This window comes from Lepidothrix coronata, unplaced genomic scaffold (assembly GCF_001604755.1).
Source record: "Lepidothrix coronata isolate B3197 unplaced genomic scaffold, Lepidothrix_coronata-1.0 Scaffold69, whole genome shotgun sequence".
NCBI classification, from domain to species: domain Eukaryota; kingdom Metazoa; phylum Chordata; class Aves; order Passeriformes; family Pipridae; genus Lepidothrix; species Lepidothrix coronata.
This window is the reverse complement of record NW_016690249.1, coordinates 178,930-202,195: the sequence shown is the minus strand read 5'-3', so window position 1 is coordinate 202,195 and position 23,266 is coordinate 178,930. Positions and strand designations below refer to the sequence as shown.

At 38.2% G+C, this 23,266-nt stretch overlaps 1 protein-coding gene across 5 annotated transcripts in view; it reads right to left on the bottom strand.

Moving 5' to 3' along the window:
* WASF3 (WAS protein family member 3) overlaps window positions 1-23,266 on the bottom strand; it is a 70,761-nt gene that overhangs the window by 23,459 nt on the left and 24,036 nt on the right. For 2 of the 5 annotated variants that reach the window (XM_017818659.1, XM_017818662.1), the window contains exon 3: window positions 3,856-3,998. In XM_017818659.1, coding sequence (XP_017674148.1) covers window positions 3,856-3,988 — 133 coding nt within the window. In that variant the 5' untranslated portion in view covers window positions 3,989-3,998. Of the gene's footprint in view, window positions 1-1,270; window positions 1,371-3,855; window positions 3,999-4,100; window positions 4,232-7,576; window positions 7,663-23,266 lie in introns of those variants that run through there. The other 3 variants (XM_017818660.1, XM_017818661.1, XM_017818663.1) reach the window with 3 other exon arrangements.

Genomic DNA, 23,266 nt, shown 5'->3' with positions numbered 1-23,266 from the left:
ACCATTTTTCATGCCATGAACATGCATTATGAAAGCAAGAAGGTAATTTCACTTGGCATTTTGGTGTCTGGAGGCATTTAAGGAAAGACTGGATGTGGCACTTAGTGCCATGGTCCAGTTGACACGGCAGTGTTTGGTCACAGGCTGGACTCGATCTCAAAGGTTTTTTGCAGCCTAACTGATTCTGTCAGACACTGGAATAAAGATGACACTAAGGCTGCTCGAAAAGGAGCCAGCACTGCACTACTGCTCTCCTCAGGGTCCTAGGTAAGGACTGAAATGTCCCAAAGAACTATGTGCTGTTCCACAAACTGGAATTCATCCAGGATATACTCATTTTATCACAATATGGAGCAGAAGACAGTGATTCCACCCACCCATTTGTAACTGGATTAATCAGAAACATTAGACTCATGCTTTCCCCCTCTCCTTTTTTTAAATAAGCAAAAGTGGTAGGCTGTTACTGACTAGATCTTGATTGTCATTTGCTTTCTCACAGTACCTCTAAGCATGACACTAAATGGCAAAAAAGCTAACTTTCCAATCCAGCCTGATTCAGCAGTAGTAAAGAGCAGAGTGACACAAAGCTGGATGCAGTGTGCTCAGGCCTGCATGAAAACCAATGAAACTCTGAGCCAATGGCCAATCTACCCAAGAAAATACTAGGAGGCAAGCTAATGGATATTGTTCTCTGAGTGAAAGAAAAAGTCTTCCAAGTCTCTGCAGATGACACTTCCTCCATTTTATGTTGTACAGCAAAAACCGTTTGGTATCACTTGCACATGGGTCAAAGAAAGTAGCTCTGTACCTATGTTCAGATATCCCTGTAGGTAAGATTTCAACCTGACAGGTACCATCTGAATGACCAGAGAAGCCAGAAACATGAAAAATACAAAATATTTCAAGACTCACAGAAAGGAATTATTTCAAGTGGTAACGCAACTTGAAACACAGTGAATATTGTTAATGTACAGACTGCACTCTAATTAAGAAAAGTTCAGTGAAGGAGGACATACAGCTTTTAATATTTAATCTTCAACAACAATCAGATGCTATTTATTATTTCTTCCCCATATATACACATACGTAAAAACTCGGGAACAAAATCATCCTGCAAGAGATCCTGTTGCAGAAAGCAGCCTTTTCACTGGCTGAAGTCTTGCAGTCATCAGACCAAACTCCACTGCCAAAAGCATGGGAGCATTTTGTGGAAGCGTTCAAGTCTTTGCTCCGCGATTATGTTTAGTAGGTAAATCATCACAGTACTTACAGGTACAGGCTGCAAATGCTCCCAGTCCTCCCTATAGCAGTAGATTCTCTCCTCCCAAGTGGAGGTGAGTCCCCAGACAACATTTTGCCTTGTACAAAAGTGCAGTTTCATACAGAATGCTGCTCACTCTGTCTGTGCTCCAAGCCAGCTGGCTGGAAATGAACCCTAATCTGAAAACATAATAGAAAAAAAGCTCTCCTGAGAGCACATTCCCATTGGATAGGAACTTGTTCATGTCTCCTGAAAAGAGCAAAGGCAGAAGTAAGCCAAATTTGTATGCAACAGCACAGACCTGCCAGTTTTTAAAATCCACGCTGAACTCAAAGTGCAACATTAAAAAAAACAGTGTGACTGTGAGATAGACCTGTACTTGCTCTCTCTATGCCTCAAGCTGTGGGAACACCAACAAGCTCTGATGCTGTCAGCAGGACATACTGCTTCAGCTCCAGCACAGCTTTTTTCTATGGTCATTTCCTTGCTCCCACTTGGCCTGAAACACAGGCAAAACAAACACTGCCTGCAGAAAAAACAGCAAACATGACAGATTTTAGACTGTGGATGAGGCTGGTGGTACTTTTCACTCATTAAATACCATGTATTCATCTATTTAAACAAAGGACATATAATTTATATGCATAGATCTTTAACTCAACACTAACAGAACTTTAGGGGCTATCTACAAACACTTCTGATGACCCGAAAGATCCAGTAAGGGAAAATGGATGGATATAAGTAGCCAGTTCCTCAGCAACAATCATAAGAGATCTGAGCACACAATGTAACAGACACATTAGCCCCAAAATCAAATCTGGATAAATGAAAGCTAGACATTCCTAGCAAGTCAGACAAGTGTATTATCCACACTTGGGCAATCATTGTGCAGTACCAAAATGAGGTCTTATCAGGTATCCTTTAATGTAATTAAGAGCAGTAGCCATTCTTCTCACTTTTCTGAAACGTACGGATGTCAACACCAAGAAACTGCCTAAGAAAACAGTAAATGAAACAATGACAATGCAAACACAAATTAACCATAAATAACATTAGCCACTAAATTGGCAGCTACTGCTCAAGAAAGATCAGAGAATCACTTGGAAACTCCTCTGAAAATAAAAATGTTTAGCAACAATCAAAATTGTATAAATTCTTAGGGAAATCATGATAAAACAGAAAAAGTCTGTTTTGAATATGATCTGAAGTCCTCAACACTCCACCTTAAAAAAACCACAACATACCCTAACTTACATATCCAAAGCAGAAATAACAATGATCAGCAATATAAAGTAGTTTCTATTCAAAAAGAGTACTAACAGATCAGGACACTCCAACCTGGAAAGGCTATCACTAGTGGAACACGATAAAGAATTAATAAAATCACAAATTTTTATGGAAATACACAAGATGAAATCACCTTTCATTATTTTTCTTTTTACCAGAGTAAGAAGGTATCAAAAGAAAGAAAGAGATCAACTTCTACTGTGGGACACTGTCACAGGTCATCAGACAAGAAAAAAGCGCAATCCCTATTTCAACAACTCTAAGTAATGCCACAGATGATACTTTTACAAATGCTTGTTACATAGGATGATTCAGATGGACCTCCAGCTCAGAAAAATCCCTAAATCACTGACTACTGGAAACAGGAAATGCTGTGTTTCTTGTTCTTTCCCTAAGCGTAGGCTTTTTCCTATCCTCATGAACTGAACACCAGACTTAGTGGCACCCATAGTCTAAGCTCCATGCAGACTCTTATATTCTTAAACCACTTCCATTTACAAACTGAAGCAACTGATGAAGCAGTAATTTCTTTTCAAGAACCAGAGTTATTAGCGCAAACAACAGCTGCTGATTGTTAAACACACTCTAAAAAAAAAAAAATCTCCTCTCTTCCATCAAAAATATTGTTCATCCTGCAAACACTCCAGTCATGCCTCTAGAATTGCTAGTGCTGGTGTCACCTGACAGGTGTAGTGTGTAGGCTCCTCTGTATGGAGCTGATGCTGGCTTGCCTCAACAGGAGCCTACAGGCTTGTTCAGCAAATGCCATTTTTTCAATCTGTTTAATTTCATTCATATGAATTCACCAGAAACATATATAAAAGAGAAGGTTTAAGAAATATAAGCACATTAAGAAAAACTAAAATTTCAGTCAAATGTGTCATTTAATGCCAAGAAGCAGAAACGTTTGCTGGTTTCATCTTTCAGAATCAAGAGGCAAGAATAACTCAAGTGCTAGTCTTGTTTTTCGCACTAATTTCTCTCGGCTTAGAAAAATTTCTGATTTTCTATGCTGTAGGATTTTGTTGGTTTGGGTTTGTTTTGGTTACCTCCTCCCCCACGGTGGTTTTTCGCTTGTTTGGTTTTTGGAACGTTTTTCTGGAGGAGAGGGTTGGGTTTTTCTCTTCTTTAATAAACTTCAAAATATATAATAACATAAAAGCAATGAAATAGAATATTATTACAGTGCATTAGTGGTAATATCCTGTATTGCAATTTTTCTATTTAAAACAAGCCATCTTAAAGCCTTTCATCTCTTCAGTTTTTCATCAGGAATCAAATACTTGCAGGAAGTTACAGATACTTACTTAAGCTGCTTAGCTGGCGTATGATAGCAGCAAGGGTACTATTTGTTACGCATTCCAGTTCACTTGTAATTCCCTCTGGCAGAGCTCCTCGGCAGAGATGCCGCGGTTCAATGTTCCTTTTCACCAAAGGCATGGCTCACAACCTGGAATTTACAAACAAATATGTATGATATTTATGAAAATGAAATTAAGAGCTATGAATCAGTGTAGCACACATTCAGGCTTTTTCTACAAAATATACTCACCTTTCTTCTTTTAATGCACTTGCCTCAGCCTTCCTATGGAATTCCTACCAAGGCACTGGAGTTGTGCACTCAAGCCAGAACATGACAAGAGCGCTGCAGATCAGCAGAGGATACAGGCCATATGGATAATCTATATTTTTTGCCTTAGACTTGCTGTAAGATTTACTGTACCCACAGACTTGTGCTGCAGTACAAGAATTACTGGACTTCAGGGCACATTTGCATTTATAAAAAACTGGCAGTCCCCACAGGAGTGGCAGGAAAGATCGCTGTCTGGAGCAAGCTGGCTTGCTGCCTGGGCAAGCTGGCCACCAACAGACTGACTGTGCATTACAGCCCCCTGACTACGTCAGACCCTGACCCATTCCCGCTCGGACAGTGTTCAGCAAAAATGATAAATTCATCTGACACATAAAGGCAAGTGCCTCTCAAAATTAGGCTGAGTGAGAACAAGGAAGAAGCTGCAACACAAGGAAGAAGCTGGTTTTCCACAGGTGGTGCTGAATGACACTCTGAATGGGGCATGGGCACCCTGAACAGCTTTTGGGAACATGCCAGATGCAGAAAGACATATATGCTAGATAACTAAGGTTGTCAGAACTTTCTCGGAAAAAAAAGACTAGGATGGGGAAGACAAGTACAAAAAGAGATATGAAAGCATCACAAAAGGGCACAATGGCACAGAAAACATTACCCTGCAGAGAGCAGCTTTGACAGCAAGGATGCCCAAGCGGGACAGAATTCCCCAAAAAGGGAAGCATATGCTACAAAAATGTCTAAACCAGTTTTCTTTAAAATGACATTAACACAATTATGAGTCAATTTGACTACTTTTTTTTTTAAACACCAACAACTCAATGTTCCATGTACTTCCTATGAATAATATTCTGTTTTAAAGACCATGTGGCACCAAAATTTTGTGGTGTTACCAAGGACATAAGGTCATTTGGAAAAGATTTAATTGAAAATTTCTTTTTTACTGAACTAAAGCAACTAAAGTAGCACTTCAATTTCTCTAATTAAAATCACATTACTAAATTAAAAAGATCTTCTTGCTTTTCAAATGTTGCATAGTAATTTTTGTAATGACTTCACCCCAAAGGTTTAAAATATCTTATTCTCAAAAACATTTCTAAAAGCTTAATAACTTCAATGAACAAAAAGCAAAATTTAAGTGTAAGACTATTTCATAACAGGTCAGGAAGGAAAAAGGTCATGACTTCTAAGCAGTAGTGTTGAATTATATTTTACATCTCTTGATATGAGACAGTTTATTTGAGTACATCAAGCCAGCTGAGTTTGCTAAATTTTAAATAATACATCAGAGGTAAGGGAGGAACAACTTTATATTTGACAAAAAAAAAAAAAGAAAATCTTTCTCTTTTGTGATTTTGTATTCCTCTACAAACAGATGCATTTCAAAATACTACTTAATATCCAACATAAACACATTTCAGAACTTGAACAAAAATAGATCAAAACTGGAAAGTCACTATTACCAAAGAGCAACATCTAGCAGCATCACACTGCAAACAGGCTACTGCACTGTAGCAACTAAATAAAAATCACTAGGAGGAATTCTCTCACTCTTACATTTCACATAAAGCATAATTAGTAAGAAAAACATTAATAGGAGCATAAATTAGCACTAAAGCATCCAATTCCAAATCTCAGGATTATTTCAACTCACAAGCTACAAATTTTTGCTTTCTCTGTAACATGAACAACACCATCATATAAATTAAAAGGTGTAAAAAACTCCCTACAAGTAGGACAATAGAATTCCTGAAATACTGATGGGTGATTTGACAACTCAAAAAATTATCTTTCTCTGAACTACTATTGATGTGCAATTCATCAGTAAAACTCTCTGGAGAACAAGGCAACCATTCTACTAAGTTTGGGGTTCGTGGGGGTTTAGTTTTGTAAGAGAATTACTGGGAATATTTTTCATACTCTCATTTTTTAACCCATTTTACTTAAATTTTTATACAAGGCCACCAGACTAAAGCCTGGTTTCCCCCATGGCTTTCTGTCTAGCATTCTCAGAGCTGGCCCCACTCCTACCTTTTGCAGTTCACCCACCTTTTCTCACTAACCCACACGACACCCTGGGCCCAGTCGGAAGCTGGCTGCACAGTGCCCAGCTAATTGCTTGCTACCTCTCTAAACATGTACCACACTGAGTACAACCAGAATGCCTTTCACCAGGAGCTCTAATTTAAGTCCCTTCTCCACATAATGTTCTTCCTTGCCTATAAAAGCTAATTTGAAGAAAATATACAACCACTGTTTGAGCTTTTCATTTTCTCATCAATTCTTTACAAAATGGTCCAGTAGGTTCAAGAGCTACCAAGGGAGGTGAAAGACCAACCCAAGACATCTCATTTCTTTACAAAGCAGGCTAAACCACACAGCTGGGCTGACGGTAGCAGGAAATAAACAACTTTCGTATTTGAATGCATGATTTAAATTACTATGTAGCTACCTCATTTCAGTATAAGGTTTAATTCCACAAGGTAAACTGATCACTGATGAGTAAATATATGCAACAAATTAAGCAATCCATTACCTGTTCCTGATCAGAGGAAAAATAAAAAAACTCCGCAATTGCAATAAGTTTCTTCTAATTTAAAATCTTTACCTATCTGAATCAAGCACTTACAGACCTATTCAGATACTAACCCATCAGTAAGTAAAAAGCTTGTGCCCTTGCACTAAAAAGCACTACCACCCTTTTCTTCACCACATACAGCCGATGAACTTAATCTTTTGTAAAGAAAAATTCATGAGAAATGAGGCTAAATTTATTTCAAAACCTATGTAACAACAGTTTAAAAAAAGAAATCAAGACAAAACAAGACACTGAATTACAGGGTCTTCATGAGGCTTAGCCAGGCAGAGGAGACTGTGTTACTAGGTACAGAAAACAAGAATTTGCAATGGCAGTTCCACTGCCTTCCACATTCATCTTCCACCTATTTCGAGTCACATTCAGACACAGTTTATTACTAGACAAGATATGCATTGTGATGTCACTGTACTAAACACATTGGGATTCAGCAAATTATATTCAATTTTACAACACAGAGGTTAGTAACTTCCCTTCTGTCATGGTTTAACCCCAGCCAGCAACCAAGGCCCACACAGCCGCTCACTCACTCCCCCACCAGCTGGATCAGGGAGAGAATCAAAAAGATAGAAAACTCATGGGTTGGAACGAAGGGAAAGCAAAAGCCACACACACAAGCAAAGCAAAGCAAGGAATTAATTCACTGCTTCCCACGGTCAGGCAGGTGTTCAGCCATCTCCAGGACAGCAGGGTCTCATCATGCATAATGGTGACTTAGGAAGACAAACACCATCGCCCCAAACGTCCCCCTTTTCTCCTCCTTCCCTTAGCTTTATATACTGAGCATGAGGTCATCTGGTCTGGAGTACTATGGCTTTTTTAATATAATAAATAATAAACCCACACAGGCCCGGTTGGTTGGGGGTCCATCAACCAAATCCATTTATTGGAAGCAAACAACGCCTTTTATATGCACTTCAAAGCAACACGTGACTCCCCTGACCAATCGCCGTGGGGTATCTCACTGCCCATGTGCGTGGGAGTACATCCGGGACTTCATTTCCCAGGATGCCTCATCCAGAATCCCTAAAACACGCCTCCTACAGAATACCCCTTTGGTCAGCTGGGGTCACCTGTCCCAGGTGTGTCTCCTCCCAACCTCCCCATACACCCCCAACTTCCTCACCAGCATGGCAGTAACAAAAAGTAGAAAAGGCCTTGGATCTGTGTAAGCCCTGCTCACCTATATATTATCAACCCTCTGTTCGGCACAAATCTAAAACAGAGTCCCTACTAGCCACTATGAAGAAAATTAACCCCAACCAAAACCAGCACACCTTCCATCCACAAATAAATGAAAAATCTAAGGCAAAAAAGTTATTATTTTCAAAAATTGTGTCAGTTCAGAAGATTGGTCCCAATCATAAGTTTATAATTATTTTCTTTTACACATTTTTGCCCAGCTAAGTACACAATGAAGCCAGAGACTTACAACTAGGATAAATAGGTCCAACTCCACTCCCTGTGCAGAGCCACCCATGTCTGACAGCTGGCTTTAAACCAGCAGCTGCATCTGGCACAAGAGATGAAGGATCTAGAAAGATACTATATTGCATACGTACACCTGGCTGCAGTTGAAATGTATGAGACATTAGCATCAGACCATAAACATGGGAGGAGTCAAAAGGAGAATGAAGAAAACTAAGAGGGTGAAATGTCGCTTAACATCTTACTAAATCCACGTGTGCCTCACTGGATGTAGATTGGATGCGACATCTAGCTGGACTGAACTCTGACTTGAGTACAAATGGACACCGCTCTCCAAACCCTACAGGCATCAGCAACTCTACTTCCACACATATTCTGAAAGGAAAGGGCATCAGAAGCTTCAACTAGCTTAGATCAACCCATTAAAATTCAGATTTTACACAGTCTCTCAGTATCCTCACCTCCCTTTTTCTTCTTTCTGCCCCTCCCTCCCAACAACTACTTGCATAACTGCCTTTTGTCTTAAAATTAGAAGGCACTTATCCCAGTAGTTATTGCTGTAGAGGCAAGTGTGGTACAGAAAGACTTAATCAAAGCATTTTTGCTTTTCTTTCCCTGCAGTCATAGGAATACTCACAGGATCAAGTCAGACCACCTTCCTCTGGACAACAGCTGTTAAACAGCATGCAAGAAATCTGACATTGCCTTGGCAAGTCAGATTTTTAAAAAATCATGTAGAAAGCAGCTGTACAGTAACAAACATGAAAGATGACAAACACAATGTACAATCTTTCCAAACAACAGCAGAGCATGCCTATTGTAAGAGACAAGCTGGGTTTTTCAAGTATTTGAGCAACTGGCAAAAAACTCAAAGCATCAGCTGTCCCCGAAACCTGCCTTTTGTCCTTTCACATCCCCAAAAAGGTACTGCAATTTACACTAGTGCTAAAAATGTGCAGCTGAATTTCATGGTTCTTTATACATTCACTAATACCACAAAACAAATGCCAATTCATTAAACAGACCCTTTACTTGTTAATGTTTACTTATTACATTTTCTCAAAGACACTGTTCAATCCATTTTTTAAGCCCTTCAGAGATTTCTTATATCCTCCAGTAAAATACCACAAAGCTAAACATTTTACCATGAAAAAGAGCTTTCTTTACATGAAAAAAATACATGAATACATTCTATTATTTCAGAGAGCTTTAAAGCTTTTCATTTTTGAATCTCACAGACCTCTACAGAAAGAGAACATACCACAATTCTCCTTCTATGGAGAAGAACAAAAAGAGATGGATTGAATATGCAGCTTGCTATAAGTAATGTACCAGAGGGGATTCCATTCAAACTTAAGCACCTAAATTTGTCTGACTACATATATTTGAGCTCAGCAAAAGCCCAAAGAGCAACTAAATCACTGCATCTCTTGATAGATACAAGAATGACACAGTGAGCTCAAACACCTCATGTGTAAGCTCTGCTATGCACACACCTTAATTTCAGTGTGTGAATCTAGAACTGCATTTCACCTCATAAAACCACAGAAATACTGCCAGTTTCCTCACCTGAAGTCACACAATCAAGTTTCAAGTTATTACATCCTAATCGCAGTCTCCACGTCTAGGGCATTTCAACATTTTAAATGTTTGCAGACAGTTAAGTTTTCCCATACCTAATGTCCTAAAACTCAACTCAACACACAATTTCCATCTCTGAATGGCACCCAATTTGGTATTATTGCTCATTTTCCTATTCAAGTTCATAATTCTGGATCACCTACCATCATCCACCTTCAAAATTCATGTATGTGCTAAATAGGAATAGAAGGAAAAGCAGGAAGATGAAAGATCCCAAGCACTGGGTTTGGAGATGCTCTTCATCCCCATTTTCCAACACCCCTCAGAGTCACCATTACCTCAGATCTCCCTGTCCTCCAAAGGCTCTTCATTCTTCTCAAGACACAAAAGGCTACAGGGATAGCAAACTGTTATCATAAGGGAAGAAAAGGAATGAATATCCCTTTAACGTATGTCGCCTTCAGTTTTTCCTTGTCCTAAATGACTGGGAACCTGATGTTTTGAACCTTTCCTACTTGCCATCAAGTACTGTCACTTACTACCTTATCAGTAATGACAAGTTAAAAACAAATAAACTGGAACTAGCATATAAACTAGAAGTTACTGAATTCAGGATCTAAAAGAGCAGATGAATGACATTAGACAGAAGTTTTGTGATTTTTTTTTAAACTGGTTTTATTCTAACAAGAATTTGAATCCACATTTTGCATCTTGCAAAAAAACATACAATAACTGATAGCTAAATATTTTAGAACAGTGCTCCAATGACCCAGAATTATTTTATATTTATCAAAAGGCATCTAAACAAGAGTGATTTTTAATAGCATATTCTAGTTATTCTAGTTCTATCAAGTACGCAATTCCTCTCTCAGCCACGTTACCATGGAACAAATACCAAAACAAAAGAACGCTTTAACAATTATGCCTTAAGTACCAACAACTTTACTTTTATTACAGCTATCCCAATCTAAAGGAAAGTGTATTTTTTAGTTCATATACAAGTTTTTCAAGTTTTACGTAATTTTTATGCAACTTTACATAAGTTTGCTGACTCAAGGGCAGACTTTTGATACAAGTATGCACAAAGTCTAAGAGAATGCTATTTCCTGAGGATAACTAAAAATCAAGAACATTTCTTATCCACAACAAACCACATCTTTCAACAAAACATGTCAAGTGAAACGCCTAGAAAATGTGCGCCCCACTAAAATTCAATGTATAGCCAATTCTATTAACGCCATTTTCACAGATCTCCCTTCTGATTGCCAGATCTACGTGAAAGGAATGACAGTCAAGGCTGGAATGAAAGCATGAGTTTTTTTCTTTTTTGCATCAGACCACCACTTCTGATCTTCCCTCTCATCATACCAACTTAAGTATTAGCAATGATGAAATAAGCACAGAAATCCCTAAAGCTATTTTGTTTCTTTAACAGAGCTTTTTAATGTCTGTTGCAATGAGCTATTTCTGAAGGTTCACCAACTTGGGCGGTTGTTTTGTTTTCTTTATTTGGCGGAGGTTTTGTCTGTGCTGAGATCTTCAGGGCAGATTTTATGGTCCAATGATGTTATGAAGGAAATCAAGACATTAAGCAATGACAAGAGAAAGGACAACAGGAGAAGGGAGATGTTGTTTAGTTTTATTTATTTACAACCTAAATAAACTTCATGGATATATATTTTCCTAGTCAACCCTCTACACCTTCAAAAAAACATGTAAAAGGCAGACCAACAGCTACCTCTTAACACAGTGGGCCTGCATCACAAAAGTTTGTAGACCCATTAAAAGGTGAAGGCATTAATTCAGAAATTGCACAAATTAAAAAACTGGGAGAGAAAAAAGCAAATTGATCTTCACAGTATTGAACATTTACAAGTACCTTAAATTTAGCTCTCATCAATATTTCACATTAACTCTAAACAAGCATACAAGAGAGAACATTCACCAATACAGGAAAAAGGAGGCCCTGAGAATGATTTAACCTGAAATTAAGTAGCTATTCTTTCCCTGAGAGTGCAGACTGTAATATAAGAGGTTTTCAAATACTATCAAAAACTATGAAGTCAGAAATTTGCCTTGTTTTCTCCAAAACTTCCAGGATGGGTATTTTGGGGGGCTTTTTACTTTCGTTTTACAACCCCATCTTCGCATTGCCTGTAGCTCAAGATTATTTCTGTGCACCTGCCATTCTGTAATAGTGTCAAAAGTCTTATTAAGTTCTACTTAAGTACTTGTATCTACAGTTCACTGCCAAGCAAGAGTGCCTCAGTGAGCAAGACTGAGGGACCACTTCAAAGTTACTGCACTAACTTTTTCATCTCAACAGAAATTAAATATTACAAAGCTACAATCCCAAGAGTAACTTTCCCCCTTCACAGTATTTTTCCTAGCAGCTTCTAAGGAAATAAAAATCTTATCATTATGAAGTGCACACAGAATATGAAGTTTCATCTCCTGCTCCAAATATAAGGGATCATGTACATGTCATCCAATAAATGGCTTTATCATTGTTAAAGGGAAAAATAAAGGTATTTCTCACTCTCTGCTAATGAAGACAGTAACTGAAGTTACTGCACTGGTTTATCTCCATTTCCAGGTATACAACTTTTCAGGCCCAACTACAACATACCTAGGGAATACAGAATGAATTTCCTGTATTAAATTTTCTCACTGTCCAAATTAATGGATTCTGCAATTTATACTCACAGAATTTCTTCCACTGCCCAATATGCAAAAATCTTTGCCAGTAAATTACATTGGATCTTTTTAACTGTCATTTAAATCTTCATACTTTTAAAAGATGCTTTATGGTTTTATAAAAATACAAGAAAACATATACACGGTATATTTTTCATGTTGATGTACTTTTTTTTAAAACACTAATATTTACTTTATTTCACTGCTCTATTTCTTCACAGGATAAGCTTTCCTCAGAACATCTATAAATATCCCTCACCTAGTTTTAAAGTCTCTTCTTTTTCTCATGCTTATCTTTCTCTGAAAACTGAGATCTGAAAGCTGGAGATCTTGAGTTTTGTCACTTTCCTCTAATTACTTTCTCACTTAGAATAACTTCAAGCACTACAGTAGTAGTAGTTTCAGGCTTTAAGTATCTCATTTTCAAATAGCCTTCCTGAATCTAACTTCAGATTTCCATTTCTTAAAACTCTCTTCATTGAAAGAAACACAAAACAATGGAAGAAAAACACTGTGGCCCCACTGAACCTGTGTTAAGCTTTTAAATACAAATTCTTCTTCAGAAACACATTTTAGTCTTCCTTGATACACTTAATGTTACTAAGATACCTATTTAAAAAGCGAGTTGCTGACCTGAAATCTACTGGAATTTCACAAATTGCACAATACAATAGCTCGCTGTACTGAATCCAATCACTTTGCCAGCATCGGATCCACCCACCCTTTTCTACTCATTCTGTATCAGAATACAGATGATCCAGGGCACCTTCACACATGACTAGAGTCTCTCATTTCTAGTCCATAAGCTGTCCTTTCTCTAACCAAAATTTTGTTCATTAAGCCAAAACACTAATTTACGCTTTCTCTCAAAACATATAAGGCTAAAGGGTACTAAAGAAATCCAACTGAGTAACCTGAAAGACATCCACACGTGGTATACTTGTTGCTGTAAAAAAAAAAAAAATCAGGGTAAAAAAACAAAGTACATGAAGATCATGGACTGAAGAACTCTGGAAAAATACATACAGAAGTGTTTTCACAAATACGTATATCTGAATCTATTTTCTCTTCTGTCTTCTTTCCATATCCACATGAATAATCTAAGCACACACAACAATGAGACCTCACATTGTTTCTTTCTGCTGAACAAACAGTGACCAGTTTAAAGTATCAACAAAAGATGCCGACACGTTAATCTTGTTCTTAGCGTGATGGCTGCTCATCCTGCTCATAGTCCCTTCCAGATGGCTCGGTGTGAAAGGGATGGTGGGACGGGGAAGAAGGAATATTCCATGCTGTTCTGAACATCTGTTCCACTGCGTTCATACATTTGAAAAAAACTAAGAAAAGCCTTACTGCCTCTACCAATTTTACTATTTCAACCCAATATTACTATGTTAACACCAAATACAGAGTAAATGATATGCATGCACATTGGAAAGGAAAGAAATGTCTTTTGAAGCCATATAAGAGCATTTGTTTAGTTTTTACTATCTTAAGAATGCACTTGTTTCAACCAGGAAGTACTTCTGCTGCACTGAAAACAGTTTTCTTTCATATGAACTTTCTTGAAATCTGTATTATACTCCAAGAATTTATTATCGTCCCTTCTCCTATTCAAGCAAACAGAAATTAACTGAGTCACCACTTGTTTTCCTTCAGTTTTATTTGTCTGTACTGAAAAGATACACAGTATGCATTTGCTGGAGCTTGTTTAAATTTTATTTGACCAGTTTTGCACAGCAACTCAAAAATATTTTCCTTGTGCATATGAAGAAATAGTGGCAGCCTTTGTTTTTTAAGCAGAGTTGAAAGAAATGAAAATATAAATACCTTAATACAGCATACAGTCTACCTCGCAAGTAACATTTACCCTTTAGAAATGTCACTTCTTGAAAAGAAGCACTCAGTCAGAACTAGAAGAAACTCGTCACGTAGTTAAGAGGAAGAAGCAGAGGAAGAAGCAGTGCTTTGTCCTACAGCACAGGAAAAAAGACTTAGATTGATCATCCCCCTCCTTTGTATCATCTTGACATGTGCAAACCATACAGCTGCTGAATTATTCAACTCTTTGTACTTTGAATAACCAATGATTACATATATGAAATTTTAGAAGTACTGAAACATTGATCGGAAAAGCAGCAAATTGTAAAATCTAATTTTGTTTTAAACTTTAGTACCCTATATGGTAACATTCAGTGAGGAGTATAAACCAGATGAAGTCAAAAGGAACAAAATCACCAAGCAGCAGAGAGCTAGTTATAACACCAAGCTAATTAGGTCAGGAACAGCCCTCCACTAGCAGGTCAAAATGTTTCCAGATGTCATCTGGAAACAGGCTTGGATCTTAATCAGATGCGAGCAGAGTTTCTTATGTAAACAGAGCCACACAGTTCTCACTCTCCACAGCAAAACTCAGCAGCCCAGAGAGTTGAGAAAATGTCTACAAGCCACTATGTCAAAACCCAGAAGTATTCTAACACAGTAAGACCACAGGGCAATAAATAAAAAAATAAGAAGAATTAAAAAAAAAAAGAGAACTGCTATTTAATAAGCACTGTTACTTAATTAACAATCAACCATACCAGGACATTTCCCACCTGAAGGAAATTTCTTTCTTGTTCTCCACCCACCCATTCCAGGATTTTTGGACTACAGTCCAAAATGCAACATCACAAACACAAATCCCTTCTTCATCCATTTGACAATTAAAATAAGAAGGCAAAAAGTGCCTTGTCATTTCCCAACTTACAATAAACCACTGAGAAACTATTTTAAGTGTGACTCTTTCAATACAGTCTCTTGAATGATGGCATTAAACATCTTGCAGTGCTTGCTTTAAATACGTTTGGGCTATTTGATGCACAGTTTTCCAAGAGTTTAGTTTGGTTATGGAAAGTTACATTTTACGCAAAGTCACATTTTATCTATACTACAGAAATGGAAAAAAACTGTAACACAAGAATCATTACCATATAATTTTTTACACTACTTTAGACAATGCTGGAACAACTCGCAACACAATAATGAAAGTTTGCAACTATAAACAAGCTTTTTCTTAACATTTTAAACTACAGTAAGGCACAAGAGCTCCTGAAGACCATTTAAACTGTATTTGTCCAAGCCTTCCTCCTTCACAAACAGTAAGTATTACCAGAAGCAAATGCCTTGATTATATAAAGAAAACTTAAGTTGCAGCTAGGCTTGCTGACTTACATTGATCCCATTTAACAGAGCCTTACTGGATTTAAAGTGCTCGAAATAACTGTCTGGGTCACAGTCCATGTGACAAAGGCCACCTGGTAAGGCCTCAGGAGCCCTCCTGCAGGGAGAACATGCCATTCAGATCCTCAAATGACCTCAAGTTAAACCAGAAGGAAATTCAGTAATTTGTTTCTCAGAACTTCAATTAACCCTAAATTGGAGGGGAAAGTACAAAAGGGATAAAGGATCCCCTTCATGTCCAATAATATTCATTTTATGGGATAAATAGGGAACACAGTGTTCCCTATTTCCCATATCTAATATTTACCATTAAAATCCTTTTAGAACAGCATTTTTCAGATAGAAAAATTAATCTGTTCTTAAAACTCTTTTACTCCATAGCAGGTAATCTAAAATGTCACAGGGAAGTGTTAAGATTTCACATAGTTCAGTTAATCCAAAATCTAAAACGTCTTCAGGTAGTGTCAGGTTTTCTTATGCTTCTTTTCCACAGAAGAAATCCTCCAGATATCATACATGTATATACACACAAGTACAGTTCATGTACATATATTTTACGTATGCACATACACACACAGTTTATACACATTTTATAGAGAGCAATAACGTAGGTCAAACAGCAAAGGAAAAGGACTTCGTATCATGACACTTCAACATCAGTCTTTCCCCACCTTAACTCCTAACATGCCTCCTCCACTCCTAGTTCTCACCAGGCAGGAGAGACTTTCCCACTGGGAAACAACTGCTTTATCAGGCTATCACACTGTATCACAAACCTTAAAATACCTTGCAGTCAAGCAACTTCAATGTCCACCTAAACAACCACACAGCAACAGCAGAAATTTCCTGGCATGTGTCAGGAAACACATGGACAGCCCATAAAGACTTAAATTATTACAAAATAAAGCAACATCCCTAGATTTCCTCAAGGTAAAGCTTCACACCCACACCATGAAATTTCAGCAGAAAACAGGATTTCCCAAATTTTCCTAGTTATGACACTACCACCAACACTTTGCTACCCTTATATATCAGAAATCTGGAAATGGCAACTTGTCTATATGGGGGAAAAAACAGATTTATTTTGGGTGATTTTATGGAGAAATGGAACTAAATATTTTGTGAATCAACATTAAAAATTCCCAACTATTTTCATCCTGAGCCAAGTGCACCATCTGTTCCCATGAAGTCCATCTTTTGGTAGCTACCATAGCTACAGAACTAAGTGCCATGCAATCAAGGATTGATGTACAAATCAAGAAAGATACTACGAGTGACAAAGAGCAACACTGAAGAGAGCAGTAAAAATTTAAAAAGCAAAAGAAAAACAACACATAAAACCAAACCACCACACAAAAAGTCATCAGAAAGCACCAACAGCCCTATTAAGCCTCCCCTTCCCCCCCGCCATTAATGCAATTTTTTGTGTTGTGGTTATTTTGCTCTCGGGCCTAAGGAGGGACAAGTTCTGGTCAGAGGTTTTCCCAGGGGGATGCATTTCATAGCTTTCCTACATGTATCTGCCTGCACATGGTAACCTGAGCACTAAGATGCTATTTCCCTCTTCCAGGTAATCTTCCTCGCTGTATTCCACACAGTTAAGATCTTCAAGTAAATCACAGAAACCATTCCTGTTTGATGCATGAGAAATTAGCAGTGTGTTATTTTTCAGTTCATAAAATAAAACAGCAGCAGTTACAGATGGCACAGCAGAACATTCAGTTACCAGAAGTATAGGAGCTCCCTATATCCCAACAACTGAATCACGAGCACATAACAAGTAGGGTCCAGCACAAATCAGGATGGATCATACTCCTTTTCCTGGTCTTATCAATACTGAAGACATTTTTTAAAAATTAACTTACATGACCAGTTATCCATTTATACCTTTCACCAAGAACAGAATCCAACAGAAATGAAACTGCAGTAAAAAAATAAACCAAATAAATCTGAACATACTTGATATACATGTTACTAATAAATGAGCACAATCAGATTGTAAGCAGCTACATCTCCCCAAATAAAAAACATAACCTTCTCTTGGTGTTTCTGTCTCTTTTGTGACAGATCCTCTTTCTTACTAGCAACACAAATTCAGATATCAAAATTCTGCCCACCATTAACTTCCTAATAATTCAACATACAAGCCTGGTCTTAGATTGGTCTTTTTGCCATTGTTTTGTTTTAGAGTTTTGGTATTGTTTTGGGCTGAGCTTTTTTGGTTTTTTTGCTTGTTTGTATTTTTGTTTGGTTTGGTTTTGGTTGGGTTCAGGGTTTTTTGTTGTTTCATTGGGCATTTTTTTGGGGGGAGTGGGGGTGTTAAATAAAGCTAAAAATCAACGTCCAGTAGTAGTACAAGTAACATGCTTTGATACAGTAACATTGGCTTACAAAACCTTATTTGCTGCATTAAAGAGATTTCCTTGTTACACATACAGTAACTCCCATTGTGAGACAAATAAGCTACTATAAAACCATAGCGAGTCTCAGACAGAATTCAGCAGTTAGTCTTCTGTAAAAATCCCCTTTCAAGACTTGAAGGCTGGAAAGCTGTGTTCCATGAAATTTGGCATTGAATCAACACATCTCCATGGAGCTGGCCAGGCAGAAGTGCTCCAGAAACCAGCTTCAAGGAAAAAAGCATTCTTACCATGCATAAAAAAAAAATCACTAAAAAGAGGCTTAAGCAACTTCTTCTCCTAGCTAAAATCATCAAATCTTAGCTGAGATTACTTGGGGATGCAGAGGTTACCAATGACAATACTAAATAATTTTTAAAGTCTGCTTCATTCCAGCATTTTAAATCTGTGCATTTAAATATCCTCTGCGGAACCTTTTGTAAACCAAGGCTTTCTGTTTTTCTTCAAGACAGACATGTATATACATCTTGAAAAATGTAAACTTAGCTTTTCAAGTCTATGAAATTTCAGAACCTAACGCTGAACGTTTGAAAGCATCATATTGATTTATACCTATGTCTATAACTCTCCTCTTTTAGTCAATGCCAAGCGAGGGCGAATGCCAAGTGTGAGTTGGGAGGAAAATAGCATTACATATAATAAAAGCACAATTGATCAAAACATATGGAGTCCACGAGAAAGAGCAGCACCATCCATCAGAGGTTTTTCACTTGTGAACCCCCGGAGATGTTCAAGGACTTCAAAATGAGTCAGGAAAACAGTAACTAAGACTGCATTAGCAAGTTGTGTGGTACAACAGGAGCAGACACCTGCAGAGCAGAATAGTTCATGATGATGATCCTCTGTCCATCTTGCATACATTTTTTTCATAGGGAAGCAGGAATATTTGTTCCAAACTAGCGTTCTCCCAGACTCATAGCCCATCAGATGCTGAACACCATCATATATGCTCCTAGAGAGAACCTTTCGGTTTTAGACTCCTCAGAAAGAAAAAGAGTTCATATATTCCACATCTGGAGAATCTGCATCATAAATATAATCCCGGATCCAAGCCAAACCTATAGCATAATGCATCCTAAAATGCCTGTTGTTTCAGCATGTTTGAATTCACTACGTAAAGACTGAAAAAGAACAGTTTTATATTGGTTTTAATTTTATGAGGACAAGGTGGAAGAAAAGAGGTAAATACTGCTAAAAAAAACCCCAATCATCTAAGGCTGAAAACCTGTCACACAGTATTTTTTAATTATGGCTCCCTTCAATATTTACCAGTGATAGCTCCATGGGAAAGGAGGGAATAAAACAACACTATGTGTAAGAGTCTCAGTTTCACTGGTCCTCTCCCTCCCCATAATGCACTCAGCCACCCAACACTTGCGGAAAGATTTCATCTTCCTCACTAGCTGGCAGTCAAACACATACCAAATTCCTGGCAATACAGCCAGCTAACGCCCACTGAAAGAGGAACAGACTGCCTAAACCTAGCAAGGCTGTAACTGCCAAGTAGCATCAGAAAGCTCATTACAGTAAGGTTACCTAACACCTGTGTTCCTACAATATATGTACACCTAGACATTAAATTTACTCTCCAAACTTGAGAAAGGCAAGAAATAGCATTCTCAATAATAGGGTTGAGAGGCACAAAGCCACTTGGTGATGGTGACCAGCACACAAGGCCTGTAGAAGGATCAGAAGTTGGACCTAGATCATATCAGTACTTAGCAACAAATGCCTCAACCACAAGATGAGTTATGTTTCCGTCTCAGACACAAACCACAGTCGTTGCCTTAGGATCCGCTCCACCTGAAGTTGTGCTTTTTAAGACAGCTGTAAGCCAACCACTCCTTGATTTAATTAAATGGATTCCTTCCCCCATTCCCTGTTTCAGCATTTGTGCTATTATCGCTGCTGCTCCTGCCTGAGCTGGTTCTAGTGCTGGAATCAGACTGGAAGTCAGCAGAAACTTAGTCTGGAGGAAAGAAGTCAAAGCAGTTTATGGAATTACTGCTGTTATATCTGAGAGCACACAAGTGATAGCTCAATCTGCTTCAGCACAAAGAAAAAAACAACAACAAAGCAATTCAAGCTAAACTCCCACTTCATATGGAAACATGACAGAGGCATGCAAAACACCAATTACAATGTTTAGTTGTGTAGCTGAACAGCAAGCTAAGCACAAGTGACTAGATAACAAGATCTGAAAGTGTAATTAAACTGCTTCCTACAAGAAATGGCATCAATATTGTCATATTAAAACAATTTTAGCCTAGTCACATAATATCCTGAGTTGTAAGGGACCGATGAGGATAGCCAAATCCAACTCCTAACTCCACACAGGGCAAACCAAAAGTTAAACCAGATACTTAAGAGTTGTCCAAATGCTTCTTGAACTTTGAAATGCTTGGGGTCATGACCACTTCCCTGTGGAACTTGTTCCAAGTGCTTCACCACCACCCTCAGTGAAGAACTTTTTCCAAATATCCATTCTGAATTTCCCCTGATGCAGCTTGACATCATTTCCTTGGATCCTGTCACTGGACACCAGACACAGACAAGATCAGCACCTCCCTCACAAGGAAGTTCTAGACAGCAGTAAGGTCACCCCTTAGTACTTTATCCAAGCTTAAACCTGGTATGTCCAGCTGCACCTCATAAAGTCATGCCCTCCAGTCCTAGTCCATCTTATTGGTAGGAACACAAACCTATGACACCAAAGAGCTCAGAGCTCTTGCAGTCTTCTGTCACCTTCTGCTGCCACATTTCCCAAAATCATGTAGAAATCCCAGCAAACTCTGAGAAGGTCAACAAAAAATTCACTGAGTAGAAGAAAACAGATATTTCTTATATATTTATTCCTCCGGTTCAGAGAGGCATCTGTCATGTCCCAAGGACTTTACTACAACATCCCGTGAATGCATTACAGATTCTGCTTACCTTGTTAGACACATAAGTAGTTTATGGTTCCATCATTTCCATCTCTTCCTGAAAAATATGCTTTTAGCAAATGCTAACCTGGTATACATTGATTTCTGTGGTTTGTTTACAAAAAGAAAAAAGCAGCATATACCCATAAATATTTAAGGCCAAATTTATTTTAAAAGCATGAAATATTAAATATATATATGTTCTATAAATATACAGTACTCTGAAATAGGAGGGTGGATAGAAGACAAAGACAAAAACTGGTATTCTCGTCTCAGGAACAAGTCACCAATCTGATGAAAAGTGCCATCAAGAAAAGCAGGCCCTTTCCTCCTCATAAATTGCAAAGATCCCTTTCTTCTTTTGCAGGAGAGTAAGATGGAATCAAGGACAAACCATTAAAAAAATTTAAGGAACCATTCTCTATATTTTTTGAATCTAAAAAATCTTAATTCTCACTATTCATAGAGAACAGAACATTTCTTTACTTGTTTACCATTACTTTAATCAGCAATCATAAAATAGTATGCAAGTAGATTACATGTTAAACTGATCAAATTCATATTTCTTAATTGCAGAGAGAAACACCCAACTACCAAAATTAGCCAAACACCTGAAGAGAAGTTGCTCAGTTTTACATTGAGAAGATGCCCTGTCCACATTTTAGAGACACAGGCCATTTTCTTCCTTTACAGGAGACCTACTGACATGCTTCATCTGCTCTTTCACCTCTAGCGCACCACTCTCTACTCCAGTTGCCAATACAGCAAGGAAGACTTGTGCCCTTCCCACATCTTAGAGCTGCTTTCCTCTACTAGCTCAGACTCTGCTCTCCACACTTCAGTTCTGGCAATGTCTATTACTTTACAAGTAGCCAGCTGGTCCAACAAGAGTTGGAGGCATTGGTAAGTAAGAGGAGAGCAATAAACTAATGCTTCCAACTACCTTTTTTCCACTGCAGTTTTACATTGAAACGTTTGCCCAAAAGCCCTATTGGGTACAAAACATTTCTTTTTTTTTATTATTAGAAATGTTTATTAGTCATAGACAGATTCTAAAGACTTTCTTACTCTCAGAAGAAAGAGTCCAGTAACTAAAAGAATGGGACAGGGTAGTTGCTTCTCCCCCCTTCCCTATCCACTCCAGAGAGATGTTCCGAACTCCCCTCCCACTGTCAGGGTAAAATATCTTGTTCAAAGGCTGTGTTCTTATTTGAATATGAGAACTCCTCCAATAGGCCCCATAACACATCAACTCTTTTTACAAGCCCTCAAAACTAACTGCAGCTTCTCCCCAAATAATAGGGAAAACGCACCTGGCTACCTAAATGCTGATGCTACAGATGAGGAAGCTATCTGTAAAGCCTCCTCTTCTCGAGGCTGAACAACCCCAGCTCCCTCAGCCTCTCCTCATAGGACTTGTGCTCAAGTCCCTTCACCAGCCTTGCTCTTCTCTGGACCTGCTCCAGCACCTCAATATCCTTCCTGAACTGAGGGGCCCAGAACAGGACACAGTACTCCAGGTGTGGCCTCACCATCTAGTGATCACCTCCTGATGATCACTCTTTTGAACTTAAAGAAAGCAGCTTGAAATTAATTACAGCATCTATTTACAAATTAAAAAACATGACCAATTATTTTTCCCAGTCCAATTCCACAGTGGACTGAACTTTGCCCTGAGATTGCTCTATATATTTAGCACACTGGACCAAAATACTTTCCATACTTTCCCTACCATTAAATTGCTTTGAACAAAACAATTTCCTAGATGTTCACTCTTAACATTAGTAAGTAGATTTTGAACCTGAACATGTTGAAGTGAAAACAATGGGGGAAAAATTAAATCCTGGAATGTCCATGATGCTTTTATTTTTCTTTAAACAAAGAAAGATACAGAATTCTGAAGTGAACCTACTATAAACTTGCCTCCCTCCCAGCACTGCTGTTGCTGTTATACTGGCAATAAAAATCTTTTCCTGCGAAATGCAATTATTAGTTTAAAACCCATTGAGCTGATGAGGTCCCGCAATCCAAGAGGAACAGATTTCTTAACTACAGCTGTAACCAGCTGGCTGCTGAGCAAAAGGATGGCTGCTACTGCCAAGTCTGTGGTGAGGCTGCAGGGGGCAATACTGTGGTTGTTGGCGCCTTTCCTGAGACTATTTGAGAACCGCATCAAAGTGAGCAAGACCTGTAGGACTGCATCGGAGACCAGAGCTTTTGTGATCTGATAGGGTAACAATAGGCACAAATGCATTGACT